The sequence below is a fragment of the Acomys russatus genome, chromosome 29, assembly GCF_903995435.1.
Source record: "Acomys russatus chromosome 29, mAcoRus1.1, whole genome shotgun sequence".
Taxonomy (NCBI): domain Eukaryota; kingdom Metazoa; phylum Chordata; class Mammalia; order Rodentia; family Muridae; genus Acomys; species Acomys russatus.
In genome coordinates, this window is record NC_067165.1 from 28,235,247 (window position 1) to 28,250,394 (window position 15,148).

The following is a 15,148-nucleotide window of genomic DNA, read 5'->3' on the forward strand; positions in this document are numbered from 1 at the left end:
CCTAGCACTGGGGACGCAGAGGCAGCTGACTCTCTGTGGAGTTCAAGGACAGCCTGGTCTACACAGGAAGCTCCAGGACAACCAGGACTACATAGAGAGACCCTGTCTCAAAAAAAGCAAAAACAAAACCCAAAAAGGACAATCTTCAATCCTTAGTTCTGCCACTTAACCCGTTTGTGACCCTGAGCAGATTTATTCTACAGGTCTGTTAATTTTCTACCATTAGCTCATCAAGTGCTATGAGAATTAAATACAATTCCATACGCTAGTATCCTAACTTTTTGAACTTTCCCTCATAATTCTCTATTTTGGAGAGAATTATCAGAATTATAAATTATCAGAATTTATTAGACACCAACAGGTATTTTTGTGTGGGTTTTGGTTTTGGTTTTTCCAGACACGGTTTCTCTGTGTAGCCTTAGCTGTCCTAGACTTCCTTTGTAGACCAGGCTGGCCTCTGCCTCCCCAAGTGATGGGATTAAAGGTGTGCACCACCATGCCCGGCCCAGCAACAGGTTTAATAGCCAGTAACTCCATTTTCATTTTCTGTCTACAGATGTCATCTTTATTCATAAATTTTTTTCTTTAGAGTTAAAACTTGTCAAGGGCAAGGTAGGCTGGAGAGATGGCTCTGCAATTAAGGTTCTCCAGAGGACCTATGCTCAGTTCCTCACACCTGTATCAGTGGCTCACAACTGCCTCTACCTCCAGCTCCAAGAGATCCAACACCCTCTTCTGGCCTTCTCAGTCACTGCACCCATCGTATGTACAAACCCACAGTCATACTCACATACAGCCAGGGTTACACAGAGAAGCCCTGACTCAAAAAAAACAAGTTGGGCATGGTGGCACATGCTTTTAATCTCAGCACTCGGGAGGCAGAGGCGGGTGGACCACTGTGAATTCAAGGCCAGCCTGGTCTACAAAGTGAATCCAGGACAGCCAGAGATACACACAGAGAAACCCTGTCTTGAAAAACCAAAACCAACCAACCAAACAAACCAATCAAACAAAAGCCTTAAAACTTAGAAGTTAGGCAGTTTAAGGAGGAACATAACATGCAAAATGCAAGAAATGGTTTTCTACCTGCATTTGCTCCATCTGTAAACGAATCAATTCCAACTGCTGTCGACAGGTACTGAGTTCACAGGACTGTTCTCCAGGATGCCAAGGGTCAGGATTTGGTTGCCACACCTGAGAGGATAGTGACTTGGAAAGCCCAGGAGCTGGCTGAAGTCCCAAAGGGAGTACCCCAGTGCTGCTAGCATGTGGCCCATTCCGCTCAAACACTGCACCACTGCCTGGTGCCTTCTTGGATTCTGGCAATACTTTGTATACATCCTTATTTGTATCAGATCTTGGGTTGGGAAAGTGGGCTCGGGAATGGGGATCTGAATAGAATGTCTCTACCATGGCTGGCTGGTTAAGAGTGGACTCCATGCTAGGAATATCAAACTTCCTCATCTCCCCTTCTCTTTCATGGCCGACTGCTGGAAACCAGGACTGCTGAATCCCGTTTTCTCCAACAGCACTAGGGAGATACATGAAGTCTCTTGATAGGCCCGGAGAACGTTTCACTGCACCGAAGTCTCCATTTCTTGTCATCCCCACACCTTCAGCCAACCCTGGCAAGGGGAGTTTAGAGGAAGGCGGCCCAGAGGGAGTAGAATTTGGTTTAGCAGGAGAGGCCCCCAAAGTAGAAGGCATCACATGGGCTGTTGGAATGGTTATGTGGCTTTTGATTGGTTGGAAAGAAGGGCTGCCGCCTGAGCTGCAAAAATCTGTGGAGAGAAGATCTTCCTTGAGTCAGAATTAAAGCAGCAAGCTTTCTCATCCGGTTGCTACATTAGATGTTCTCTTCCTGAGAGAAAGAGCAGGTAGGAGTTAAAGTGGTGGCCTGTGCCTATAATCTTAGCATTTGGGAAATTAAAGCAAATAATTATCCTGAGTTTGAGGCCAGCATGGGCTACACTGACAATTCTCAGCCAGCTATGGCTACACAGTAAAACCCTTGGCCTTAAAAAAGAAGAGAAATCAAGCAAGAAGACACAACAACTAGAGAACCTACATTCCAGTATCCCAAAGCTACTATTTAAAAGATATGCCAACAATGGCTTCCCTTTACCTTATATTATATCCTTTGTATTTCAATAAAAAGTCTTGGTGGTCCCCAAGCAAAGCTGAAAACTAAACCTTAAAAAAAAATCACTTACTTTAAGAGAGATGGATTAGGTCCCACTCTTCTGGAAGCTGGACAAATCTAAACTATAATCTAATCTAATAAAAATAATATTCTTTCCAGGGAGTGACAAAGCCCTCTGACCTCCAAAAGCTCTTCAGTGCAAGTGAACAATTCCAAACCACCTGAAGCTGGGAGAGACGGACGGTGCTGCTGAGGGTCCAGGGCAGGAGCGCGCATCTGCGTCAGGGCTGTTCTCTCCCATGCCCCAGAGCGACTGCCTGCACATCTGACGATATTCTTAGTAACTCTCGGGTTTCACCCTAGCACACTGAGCACGCTCAAGTGAGTAAACGCAGAAATCTGTTGTGTATTTTGTTGTCCACTTGCCCACTTGTCTGTACTAAGCTTTTGTTCAGACTAGACTTATATTTATTCAAGGCCCACCTGGGCTAACTGCTAGTTGAAAGCTGGCCTTAACTATGTAATAGTGACATCCTATCTCAAAACATCTCTAAAACCAAAACAAGTAACAACAAACACATCCAAAACAAATTATCCCTTGTAATTTATGTGAAATATCCAACTTCCTATATTCAGGTTATCCTGGTGGCATAGAAAAGATTATACTAAAAACAAAAACAAAACAAAACAAACAAACAAACAAATAAACAAAAAGCTCCAGGCAAACTGAGCAGCATGGAGGACACAGGGCAGGCCAGGTGTGATGGCATGTGTCTTTAATCCCAATCCTGGGGGCAGAGGCAATCGGATCTCTCTGAGTTCGAGGCCAGCCTCAGGACAGCCAGGGCTTGTTGTGCAGAGAAATCCTTTCTCAAAAAAACAAAAAAGAACGGGAAAAAAATAAAAGGGTAAGAGAAAAGGAGGAAGAGAGAGTGAGCGAGCGTGTGAGTGAGGTGTATAGTGGAAGTTTTGGTTCTTTGTAAACTCAGTTATGTTATGTAAATATGTTTTTGCTTTAATGTGTTAAATATGTTAATGCTTTAGTGTGTCCACAGATGACAACTGCCTCCTTCGGGGGTGTGGCCTTTGCAAACTGGTTACAGCCCTCCTCTTGGGTATGGAGAGGGGTGGGGTCTAGGACTCTAAGGAGAGAGAAAGTGTGGCATGTGGTGGTGGTGGTGGTGTATGGCGTGTAGCAGTTTGGAGAAACCAGAGATGGACGGTGTGGCAGCTTGGAGACAGACAGAAACATTTCAACGCAGCATCTCTAAGGAGACTGCTTGCTGCATTTGCTCTTGACAGAGATTGGTATTGCCCCCAAAGAAGCCCACTGACCCTAAACAGCTGGGGAAAGTAAAGGGGCCTGTGTCCTCCCTCTTCACTAACCTCCTTCCTAATACCCAGGGTTAAGAGGTTGGTGGAAGGGAGGTAGAGGCTTCAATATCACAAATAAAATAGAAGCCGGGCGTGGTGGCACACCCTGGGAATCCGGGCACTCAGGAGGCAGAGGCAGGCGGATCATTGTGAGTTCGAAGACAGCCTGGTCTACATAGGAAGTCCAGGACAGCCAACGCTACATAGAAAGACTCTGTCTCAAAAAACTAAAAAACAAGTAAAATAGAGTTTAAAAACAAGTGGCAATAAGAGAGAGACATGAAGACTTTAGCAAGCAAAAACTACACAAAACAAAACTGTTGTGTTTGGCTGGCGCTAGAGTTAAACTCAGGCAAAACGCCACAGCTCCAATACAAATTAAAGTGATTTTAACATTCTAGTTCTTTAAATTTTTTGAAGCATCATATAGCTGTGTCTGCCTGGGTGATGGGGGTGGGGGTGGGGGTGTGAGGGGGTGGGGTGAGGGGGGGATGAAGAGAGGGAGAGAGGAAGAGAACTAGATGGTGGGCACCACAACTCAGGTGGTCATGCATAGTAGTAAAGTACTGAGCTCGTTTCTTTCCTTGTTTTACTGAAACATGGTCTACAAAGTAACCCAGGCTAACTTCAAACTTAATTAAAAAAAAAAAAAATTACACACACCTTTAATCCCAGCACTCAGGAGGCAGAGGCTGGGTTCAAGGCCAGGATGGTCTACAAAGGGAGTCCAGGATAGCCCGGGCTACACAGAGAAACCCTGTCTCGAAAAACAAAAACAAAACAAAACAAAACAAAATTACATTTGTAAAAAGTAAGATAACTGTTTGTGTGTGTACATGTACTCACACACACCATAGTGCACTTGTAGGAGGTTAGAGGACAGACAACTTATGGGAGCTGGTTTTCTCCTTCCACTGTAAGTTCATGGAATTCTTTCAGGCTTGGTGGCAAGCACCTCCACTGCTCAATCAATCATCTAGCCTGCCTCAAAATGGAGCCTTCTGACAGCTGGGATCATAGGCTTGCATTGCTACACAAAACCCCATTAAAAAAAATAACAAAACAAAAATACCCCAAATAACGAATATAAATTCCCATACCCTACATTTCATGCAATTGAAATGGTCTACAGAGTTGTGTAACTACCACTTCAAGCTCTACTTTATTATTCCAAAAGAAACCTCTTATCCTTTAGCAGTCAACTCTCCACTACCCTCAACTTCCCTAGCATTAAAAAACCACTAATGTGCAGCTGAGTGTGGTGGCGCAAGCCTAAAATCCCAGCACTTGGCTGTCCTGGACTCGCTTTGTAGACCAGGCTGGCCTCGAACTCACAGAGATCCACCTGCCTCTGCCTCCCTTAGTGCTGGGATACAGGTGTATGGATGGTTTTTATTACTGGCTTTGTTTAATGTTTCTACAGTTGATCTAATTCAAACCATACAAGTGCTTCATTTGCTTTATTCTAAGGTTTTTAAAGGATAAATATTTTTTAGTCATCTATTCATTAGCTGTAAATGTGTTTCTTTTTGCTTATTATGAATAAAACTGCTACAAACACTCATGTACATGTTTTCATTTCTCTTGTGTATACACCTGTCTACCGTGCATGAAGCCTGGGTTTGACTCCAGGCACAGTGGCACAAGCCTGGAAGGGAATCAGAAGTTCAAGGCCATTCTTAGCTATAGGAGGAGTTTGAGGCTAAGCTAGAATACACGAGACCCTGTTTCAAAGAAGGAAAAAAAAATATATTTAATCCTTCTAGAAATTGGCAGATTATTTTTCCAAAACAACTACAATGTTTTTATGTTCCTAGCAGATACGTATAAACACTCCAATTTTTCTACATTTGCAGTGACAAACACAGAGTATTTTTTTATTTTTTTGAAACAGGGTCTTACTATGTTGCCCAAGCTAGCCTTCAACTACTGTGCTACCATTCCTGCTTTATCTTATATATATACAAATACATATAAAAATATTTTATATATTTTTACACAAGAAACCTTGTCTCGAAAAACAAAAAATAAAAATTAAAAAGGGTTATTTTATTATATTCATGTATTTTATCTGAATGTATGCAAGCGCACAATGTGATTCTTTGTAAAAAAAAAAAAAAATATATATATATATATATAATTTATTCATTTATATTTTATGTGCATCGGTGTTTTGCCTGCCTGTATGTCTGTGGATGTCAGATCTTCATGTTACAGACAGTTGTGAGCTGCCATTTGGGTGCTAGGAATTGAACCCAGGTCTCTGGAAGAGCAGTTAGTGCTCTTTACCACAGAGCCATCTCTCCTGCCCTATTTTTTTTTTTTTTTTTAAATTACACTGGCCATAGGTGGCACACACCTGTAATACAAGCACTTGGGGGATGAATGCAGGAAGATCAGGTTTTTCCTTTCTTTTTAAAAAGGGTTTTTATTTATTTAATGTATGAGAGAACTTTATCTGCAGAAGAGGACATCAGATCACATTATAGATGCGATACTGAGCCACTACTATGTGGTTGCTTGGAATCGAACTCAGGACCTCTGGAAGAGCAGGTGGCCCACTTAACCACTGAGCCATGTTTCTAGCCCAAGATCAGGTTATTTCTGAATACACAGCAAGTTCAAAGACAGCCTGGTCCAGCTGGGCATGGTGGCGCACACCTTTAATCCCAGCACTTGGGAGGCTGAGGCAGGTGGATCTCTATGAGTTCGAGGCCAGCCTGGTCTACAAAGTGAGTCCAGGACAGCCAAGGCTACACAGAGAAACCCTGTCTCAAAAATCCAAAAGAAGGAAAAAAAAAAAAAAAGAAAAAAGAAAAAAGAAAAAAGAAAAAAGGAAAAAAAAAAAAAACAAAACTGCCTTGTCTTTACAAGAAGACAGTGTCTCCAAAACCAAAAGATAATACACACTTTTTAAAAAGGCTTATTCAAGCCGGGCGTGGTGGCGCACGTCTTTAATCCCAGCACTCGGGAGGCAGAGGCAGGCGGATCGCTGTGAGTTCAAGGCCAGCCTGGTCTACAAAGTGAGTCCAGGATGGCCAAGGCTACACAGAGAAACCCTGTCTCAAAAAACCAAAAAAAAAAAAAAGGCTTATTCAGAAAAGCGCCTGCCGTGTCCATGGAGAGAGGCTGAAGGTCCCATGCTCCAGCCCGAGGCTGTGGGTGCCAAGACATGAACACGTCGGTGTCGTTGGTCCGCACCATAGTGCGGGCCGTGAGCAAAAGGAAGCAGCAGCCCACACGGGCAGCGCTCACGCTGAGAAAGTTTTCGTGCGAACCAGGAGCTGTAACAGCCTATCTTATAGCCTGGAGTATACAAAGACAAAAGGAGATTATGATGAAGAAGTTATTTAGGAAGGAGTCAGAGTGTTCATTGGAAAGAAAGCACAGCTAACACTTTTAGGAACAGAAATGGACTATGTGGAGGACAAACTATCCAGTGAGTTTGTTTTCAATAACCCCAACATCAAGCAACATGTGGCTGTGGTGAGAGCTTTAACATGAGCTGGGATCTGCCTCGGAGCTTACTGAAAAAATCATGTGACTGTCACATGCTCAGAATTTATAATGTGTGGCTGCCTCGTGGGAAAAATAAAGTGATGCATTTGGAAATTAAAAAAAAATAAAGAAAGAAAGAAAGAAAGAAAAGGCTTATTCAGCCAGGCATGGTGGCACACACTTTTAACCCCAACACTTGGGAGGCAGAGGCAGGCGGATCTCTGTGAGTTCAAGGCCAGCCTGGTCTACAAAGCCAGGCCAGGACAGCCAGAGCGCTTAACCATAGAGCCATCTCTCCAGCCCTCTATTTTTTTATTACAAGCTGGCCACAGAGACACAGAGAAACCTTGTCTCGAAAAAAACAACAAAACAAAACAAAACCAACAATAATAATAACCTCAAGACTACTTATGGTTATTCAGATTCCATGACTGAATAGCCTTAACTTATGATCATTCTGCAAATGTCAGCTGAACACAGCAGCACATGTTGACAATCATGTCACAGGTCCAACCTTACCATCTGCAATGTCTGAGCATGATGTCCCAATGGCTGTGTCCCCACTGTCAGCTATACTTGAGCAGCGGCTGAAGCGGCTCCGAAAGGCCTCTGAGATAACCGGTGTCTGCCATTCAGTCCCCAGAGAACTGCCTTTTTGAGTCACATTGGAACCTGTAAGAGACATTTTTCACTTTAGTGTGAACAGCTGGTGAAACTCAATTTAGCACCTTTTTGGGGAGTAAAGTCAGTAAATTTTTATTTAGAAGATTTCATGTGTAATTCCTTCACTATCTATCCACATTGCTGAGGCTCAAGATTTCCAAGACAGCCCCCTTTCAAAGAATTGATGCTTAATCCAGTTGTGCCATTATCCCTGGATGACAAGAGCATGGAGCAATGAACTCAACAGCTGGAGTTGCATTCTACCTCAGTTATACGTACCTGTATATAACTCACCTTATTACAGCAACACAGAGAGTTCAAATAGAGCCTCACTCTAAGCATGCACTATCCCGAGAATCTGCAATGTAGTTCTTAAAAACCTCGTTAACAATACACTGTTTCCTACAGGTTGACAGATAACAAAGGAGTACATGGAAAACCTGGGGGGCGGGGGTGGGGGGAGTTAATGGTTATGTCCACAGCAAATGAGAAACTATACTCTAAAAGCCTAGCAATAGCTTTTAAAAAGTCATTTAAACCTGGTAAGACAGCAGCAGCCACACCTTTCTCATTCCCAGGCCCAGTTCAGCTACTATGAGCTACTTGATTTACTTTTGTTGATCAGTTTTATTTTATTTTGTTGCTGTTTGTTTTGCTTTTTTGAGACAGGGTCTCACTATAACGCCCTGGTTAGCCCGGCACTTGCTATGCATGTCAACTAGGCTGGCCTCAAACTCAGGGAGATCAGTCTGTCTCTGCTTCCTAAATTCTGGGATTAAAGGCATGTTCTGATTTCTTGAGATACAGTTCAAACTCACGGCAAGGCAATCCACTTATCTCAGTCTCCGGAGTATTGTGATTACAGGTGTGTCCCATCAGGCTCAGCTGAGATAGTTATTTTTAATGGAAATAACATGAGACATAGCCAGGCATGGTGGCACACATCTTTAATCCCAGCACTCAGGAGACAAAGGCAGGCAGTGAGTTCAAGGCCAGCCTGGTATACAAAGCCAGTCCAGGACAGCCAAAGCTACACAGAAAAACCCTGTCTCGAAAAATTTTAAAAAAGAGAGAGATGAGAATGTTAAAAGACGAAAATAAAGCCGGGCATGATGGCACAGGCCTGTAATCCCAGCACTCGGGAGGCAGAGGAAGGTAGATCTCTGTGAGTTTGAGGCCAGCCTGGTCTACAAAGTGAGTCCAGAACAGTCAGGGTTATTACACAGAGAAACCCTGTCTGGAAAAACAAAAACAAAAACAAAAAAGACAGAACTGAGACCTACAAGAAGCCTGGCATAGTGGCACACACCTGTCACCTTGGACTGGGAAGGCAGAAGTACAACGACAGCCACACTTACAGCTATTTCCAGACCAGGCAAAACTGCAGTCATCTTTAGGGAGCTGACAGAGAAGAGCGCGATGGTTGCGTGTCCAGCTCCAGTACCCACATACTTCCTTCACAGGGGTGCACTGTGTGAAGGCGTGCCTCTGTACATTCAATAGTTAATTCTGTACTGGCAGAGAGCAGAGGGCTATGACCCATCACTGGTCTCCTATTTTATAAATGTTTGTTCCTTCTTCACCTGCCTAAAGCAATCTAGAACTGTATCTGATGGGCTTTAGTAAAGAGCTGACGGCCAATGGCTGGGCAAAAGAGGAAGGCAGATCTTTCTGGTAGAAAGAGGGACTTTGGAGGAAGAAATCAGTCTCGGAGAGTCAACATCAAGCCACTGAGGACATGAACAGGAGCAGGGATGTGAACAACTAGCCACATGGTAGATCGTGAGCTAGGATAGTCGGGATGAGTTAGACGAGCTACCTAAGAGTCTGCCCAGCTTGGCATTAGCTTTTAAATATTAGTAAGTCTCCATGTCTTTATTTAAACTACAGGTGGGTCCAAAAAGTCCAGTTATAGCTGTTAGCATTCTGAGCAAAACTATCCTTCAATGTATAGCCTATGTGGTCTACACATCATAGAATGATTTAATACCCCTGGTCTCCACAAACTAAATACCAGTAGCAACCCTCATTCAGTCATAATGATGTGTGAATTATCCTTCATGTCCCAAGGGCGCACACAGAAGCAGGTATTTCAGTTCCTGATTGAAAACTATTGCTAGTCTGAACCAAGGCACCCTCAACAGGTCAATACAGATAAAATTAGCAAGTTTAAGGAGCGCTGTGTATAATGGTGCATAGCTTTAGTCCTAGCAGACTTAAGTGTGTCTCTTTGAGTTCAAGATTAACCAGGGCTACATATCCAGTTCCAGTCTAGCCTGTGTTACATAGTAGGATACTGTCAGAAAAGGAAGGAAGGAAGGAAGGAAGGAAGGAAGGAAGGAAGGAAGGAAGGAGGAAAAGGGTTATCCTGAGGACAATACAAAGAAATCATGTACGGGGCTGAAGAGATGGCTCTGCAATCAGAGCACCCAGATTTGATTCTCAGCAGCTACATGTCAGCTCACAGCCATCTGTAACTCCAGTGCCCTCTCCTGACCTCTGAGGTCATCCACCAGGCTTGTACTTGGTACATAGACATACCTTCAGGCAGAATACTCACACACATAAAATCTTTTTTTGTTTGTTTGGGTTTTTTTTTTTTTTTCCCCGAGACAGGGTTTCTCTGTGTAGCCTTGGCTGTCCTGGACTCACTTTGTAGACCAGGCTGGCCTCACAGCGATCCACCTGCCTCTGCCTCCCGAGTGCTGGGATTAAAGGCGTGCGCCACCACCGCCTGGCTCACACACATAAAATCTTAAAAAGATAAAAATAAATAAATGCTGGGGTCCACGCAGGAGGAACAGCAAACAGCTCTAGAACTCAGGGAATGCGTCCCACTGGTTAGCACACCCACAATGGGCGTGTCTCGGCAAGGCATAACCCTGAGAACTATGTGTCCTGAGGACTCCGTGCTGTTATGGAGCATAGCTCTGCTTGTTACCCTTGCGGTCCTCTTATTCGCCCCAACATATGAATTGTGTGGGTACTATAAAGGGAGCTGCCAGCCCCTCAGTGGGCAGTATCATTGGCATACTCAATAACAATGCTTGATTTCTTGCAGGCATTGCTGCTGGAGCAGATTAATGACTCAACCACCACCTTTGAAACAATCTACAAATGTAGAGTGTTAACACGATCGTTACCCTTAGAAAAAAAATTTTTTTAAATAAACTGTTCACCGGGCGTGATGGCGCACTCCTTTAATCCCAGCACTCGGGAGGCAGAGGCAGGTGGATCTCTGTGAATTCGAGGCCAGCCTGGTCTACAAAGTGAGTCCAGGACAGCCAAGGCTACACAGAGAAACCCTGTCTCAAAAACAAACAAAACAAAACAAACAAATTGTTCAACAGGGTTAGGTAAAGATGTGTTTGCTAGTGGATCTAACGTAGAAAGTCTAAGGGAGAAAGAGACTGTTTAGCAAAGTAAGGTAAAAATGTTTTTGCTGGGGCTGGAGAGATGGCTCAGAGGTTAAGAGCACTGTTTGTTCTTCCAAAGGTCCCGAGTTCAATTCCCAGCAACCACATGGTGGCTCATGACCATCTGTAATGAGATCTGGCGGGCAGGCACACATGTGGGCAGAATACTGTATAAATAATAAATACATTTTTAAAAAGTGTTTTTGTTGTTGGCTCCAATGCAGGAAATCTTAGGGGACACTTGAAGTTAGGAGGAAGCACACTCTTATTAGTAAAGCTAGGGACTTTTTGAGGTTGGCAAAGCAAGAACAATGGCCCATAGCAGCATTGGCTGACGTGACTCTTTCAAGCTGGGCTGGTGACTGTGATGACAATTGATTTCCTTATTCTATTTTTCTACCCTCAGCTTCCTGATATGATTTAATAAAACATATTAATGATTGGATGAGCACCTTTAGGACTTAAAAGTAGAAATGGCTATTTTATATAGGAGTTCAGATTTGTGATTTTTTAAAAAGATGTTTATAAGATTACTTCTTAAAATAATTGATTCCTTCTTTGTAACTGCAAGTTGCAGCCTGCCAGTAAAGAAAAGCTGGCTGAGAAATTACCTTGCTTGCTTATACTGTTAATATGTAATAAGTTGCTTATGTACAAATGTATGTGGGTTCTTAGAAATAACTTGTTATTCATGTTTGTTTCTCACCCATAAAACATTTGATCATGTAAAGGTATTGGGGAACATGATTTCTTACATATATCCATTGTAATTTATTTATAGAGAGAATGTAAGCACATTGTGATTTTTGTACTGCTTGAAAGATTTTTGGGGGGGCATATAAACTGTGAGAATAATGAGAAGGATAAGAAAACAGAATAAGGATTAAAAAAATAATAATATTTAAAAAAAGCAGCTTGTTGAAACCTACCTGCTGAAGACTGTCTGTCTTTGTTGTCTAATGTAAGTATGTGTGCATGGTTCTTTTCTCTCCTTCTTTCCCTTTCTTTTTTAGACACTTGACACCATCAGTGGAAGCTACTGCTGCTAACTATCAGTTCTGGCCTGGAGGCTGCCCTCAGAGAAAGTTCCCAACACCTCCTTTGGGTGGCTCACAACAACCTGACTTCAGCTCTAGGGTGCCCTAGCCTGGTACTTCTAACCTTGTACACATACCCCATTCCCCCACCCCCACATTATACACTTTGTTAAAGACTTAAATCCAAGTAAGTTTTGTTTTTGAGACAATGACTCTTGATCCTCCTGCCTTGGCCTCAAGGGTGGGAGCTACAGGCATGTACTACTAGTGCTGCCTTGTTTTTAATCACTCGTTTATTCCTTCATTCATTGTCTGTTTTGTTTGTAGCTCAGTGGTAGAGTGCTTGCCTCTACAAAGCTCCAGATTCAAAGCTTAGCAATAGCCAAAAGAAAAGAAGCAAATATATTATTTTTCTTTTGAGGCAGGTTCAGGATGCACACATAGCACAGAGGTGGCCCTGAATGTGCACTCTGCCTGTCTCCCAAGAGCTGCATGTGGGATGATCCACCATGATCAGCTTACAGTTCAATTAATTTTTATGTGAATTTGTTGTATCTGAAGATCCACATAAACAAATGCACCAGCAGCTACTTATCCTCCATTTAACTTAAGTGCTAAAGTTTAAGTTGAAATTAGAAAATAAGGTTCTATTGACTATACGATCTAGGAACTGGCAAATGATCTCAGCACAAATTACCTTCCTTCTTTCGGGCTCAGTGTTTCTGCCATTTTCATCATTTTCCTTCCCTACTCTTCCCTTCTATTTATAACATACACTCTTAGTATCTGTGGAAGGCAGCCTTCCTCTAAGGACTCCTACTATTTGATTAATACTCTGACTTTAAAGAATAAGCCTCATCTATCTATACTCAAATTATCTCCCCGGCTCCTTGGTTTTATGAGGCAAGGTTTCTTTCTTTCTCTTTCTTTTTTTTTCCCCACCCCCTCTTTTTGCTTTTTCAAGACTGAGTTTTTCTGTGTAGCTTTGGCTGTCCTGGACTTGCTTTGTGGACCAGGCTGGCCTTAAACTCAAAGCAATTCACCTGCCTCTGCCTCCTGAGTGCTGGGATCCAATTTATCTGGCGTATTTTATAATTTTGGTTGTGAGCCTACAGCCTTTAACGGCTGAGCCATCTTTCCAGCTCTGACTTACTTTAATGTGCGTGTTCTGTGAGTATGTGCCATGTGAGTTACTTAAATTGTATTTTTATAGTTGGGTATTGTGCCTCATATCTATAATAATCTCAGCACTTAAGAAGTAGAGGCAAGAGGATCAAGATTTTAAAAGTCATCCCTGGCTAAAATGGAGTTTCAGATTAACCTAGGGTATATATGAGACCCTGGCTTAAGTCACATGTCCTATCAGCAGCATCTGTGTAGCTAGGTGTGGTGGCACACAGTCACTACTTCAAGTCTATGACCAGACTGGTCTATATAGTGAATTACAGATCAGTCAGAACTCCAAGACCCTGTCACCCCCACCAAACCAACAAAACACTTGTGTGTATGTGCTTGTGATGCTGTGAAGACCATTATTAATCTGAAGGACATGCTACTGAAGACACCCAAAAAGGCAGGAAACTTTGTTAGAAATTGTTATCTTGTACCACCTATTTAAAGTACAACTTACAAAAATTAATAAATAAAAATAAAAAATAAAGTACAACTTACTCTAAGGCAGTGCATAGCTACTGAATGAATCTTGAAGTCATCCAGATGCTTATCATGACGCCTACTGTGTGAGAAGCAAGCTGCCCAACAAAAAGGCCCAAAGTAGAAGCGCATGGGCACAACCTTGGCAATATGAGTTTGATTCCCAGATCCCACAAGGTGGCAGGAGAGGACAACTCTTGAGAGTTCATATCTGACCTCCACAGCACATGCATCTACACACATGCACACAAATAAAAATGTAGAAAAAGAAAAAAAGAAAAGAAGCCTTTACTCCTATCACTCGGGAGGCAGAGGCAGGTGGATTGCTGTGAGTTTGAGGCCAGCCTGGTCTACAAAGTGAGTTCCTGGACAGCCAGAGAAACCCTGTCTCAAAAAACAAAGAAAGAAAGAAAAAGAGAAAGAAAGGAAAGCGAACATACCTAAGAGGATACCACAAATATGTACCAGGCGTCTACTGTGCCCAGGTACTATAAGACTCTGAAGTTAAATAAAGCAATTTTAAAATGTCATTTTTCACAAATATCTCAGAAACTCAGTTATTTTACTATTCTGGTCTGAAATTTGCTTCCTTTACTAAATCTCCGCCCCCCATGTGTGTGTGCTTAGCATACATACTTCGTATACTTACACTGTACTCCTAATGAGCTTTCAAAAGCTTGTCAATCCACTGTAGAGGAAAATTCCCAGGTCTTTTGTGACTGTACAAGAGACAGCTGGCACTCAAGAATTCCAATCTTTGCAGATAGCACATGAGTAGAAGACAGCGATTCCTGTTGTTAGTTCTTCCCCCCATTGCACTTAGGACTATGTCTTATACACAGCACAGAAGTTAACCTCTGGACTCTACAGCAGCCTCTCTCTCCTCCCCCTTTTCCCCCCATCTCTCTCTCTCTCTCTCTCTCACTCACAAATATGAAACAGAACAGAAGATTACTCACCTGGTGAAGCAGCATGAGGAGACCTGTCATTTGGGTATTTTTCTTGCATGGCCATCAGTTACCTGAGACAACTGCAGAATGAAAGATAATCAGTCAGAACTTTCCAGTATCGTTAAAAAAAATATTTGTAACTCAGTTCCCATTGACTGGAACAACAAAAACAAACAAACACCAACAAAACTACATCATAATTTTGGTGTAAATTCAGTTTCCTCCTAACTCTAACAATATGCTTCTGGCATCAGGCTCTGTGTATGTGTGTGTGTGCGTGGAGGGGGGGGGGGTATTCCAGCTGCTCCACTGCCAATGCTACTCAAATTATCAACTAGCTATAAATCAGTGTTCCCATGACCCCCTCCTTCAGTTTGGTTTATTTGCTAGAACTCAAGGAATCTTTACATTTAC

The 15,148-nt window shown here is 42.7% G+C and overlaps 1 protein-coding gene and 1 pseudogene across 4 annotated transcripts in view; one reads left to right on the plus strand and one right to left on the minus strand.

Moving 5' to 3' along the window:
• Cep85 (centrosomal protein 85) overlaps positions 1-14,836 on the minus strand; it is a 32,415-nt gene extending 17,579 nt beyond the window's left edge. For 2 of the 4 annotated variants that reach the window (XM_051171236.1, XM_051171235.1), the window contains exons 1-3: positions 14,744-14,836; positions 7,535-7,687; positions 1,087-1,781 (exon numbers count right to left, since the gene is read on the minus strand). In XM_051171236.1, the coding sequence (XP_051027193.1) occupies positions 1,087-1,781; positions 7,535-7,687; positions 14,744-14,798 (903 nt within the window). In that variant the 5' untranslated portion in view covers positions 14,799-14,836. Of the gene's footprint in view, positions 1-1,086; positions 1,782-2,213; positions 2,406-7,534; positions 7,688-14,743 lie in introns of those variants that run through there. The other 2 variants (XM_051171238.1, XM_051171237.1) reach the window with 2 other exon arrangements.
• LOC127211911 (iron-sulfur cluster assembly 1 homolog, mitochondrial-like) lies at positions 6,690-7,143 on the plus strand (annotated as a pseudogene).
• Positions 14,837-15,148: the final 312 nt, after the last annotated feature.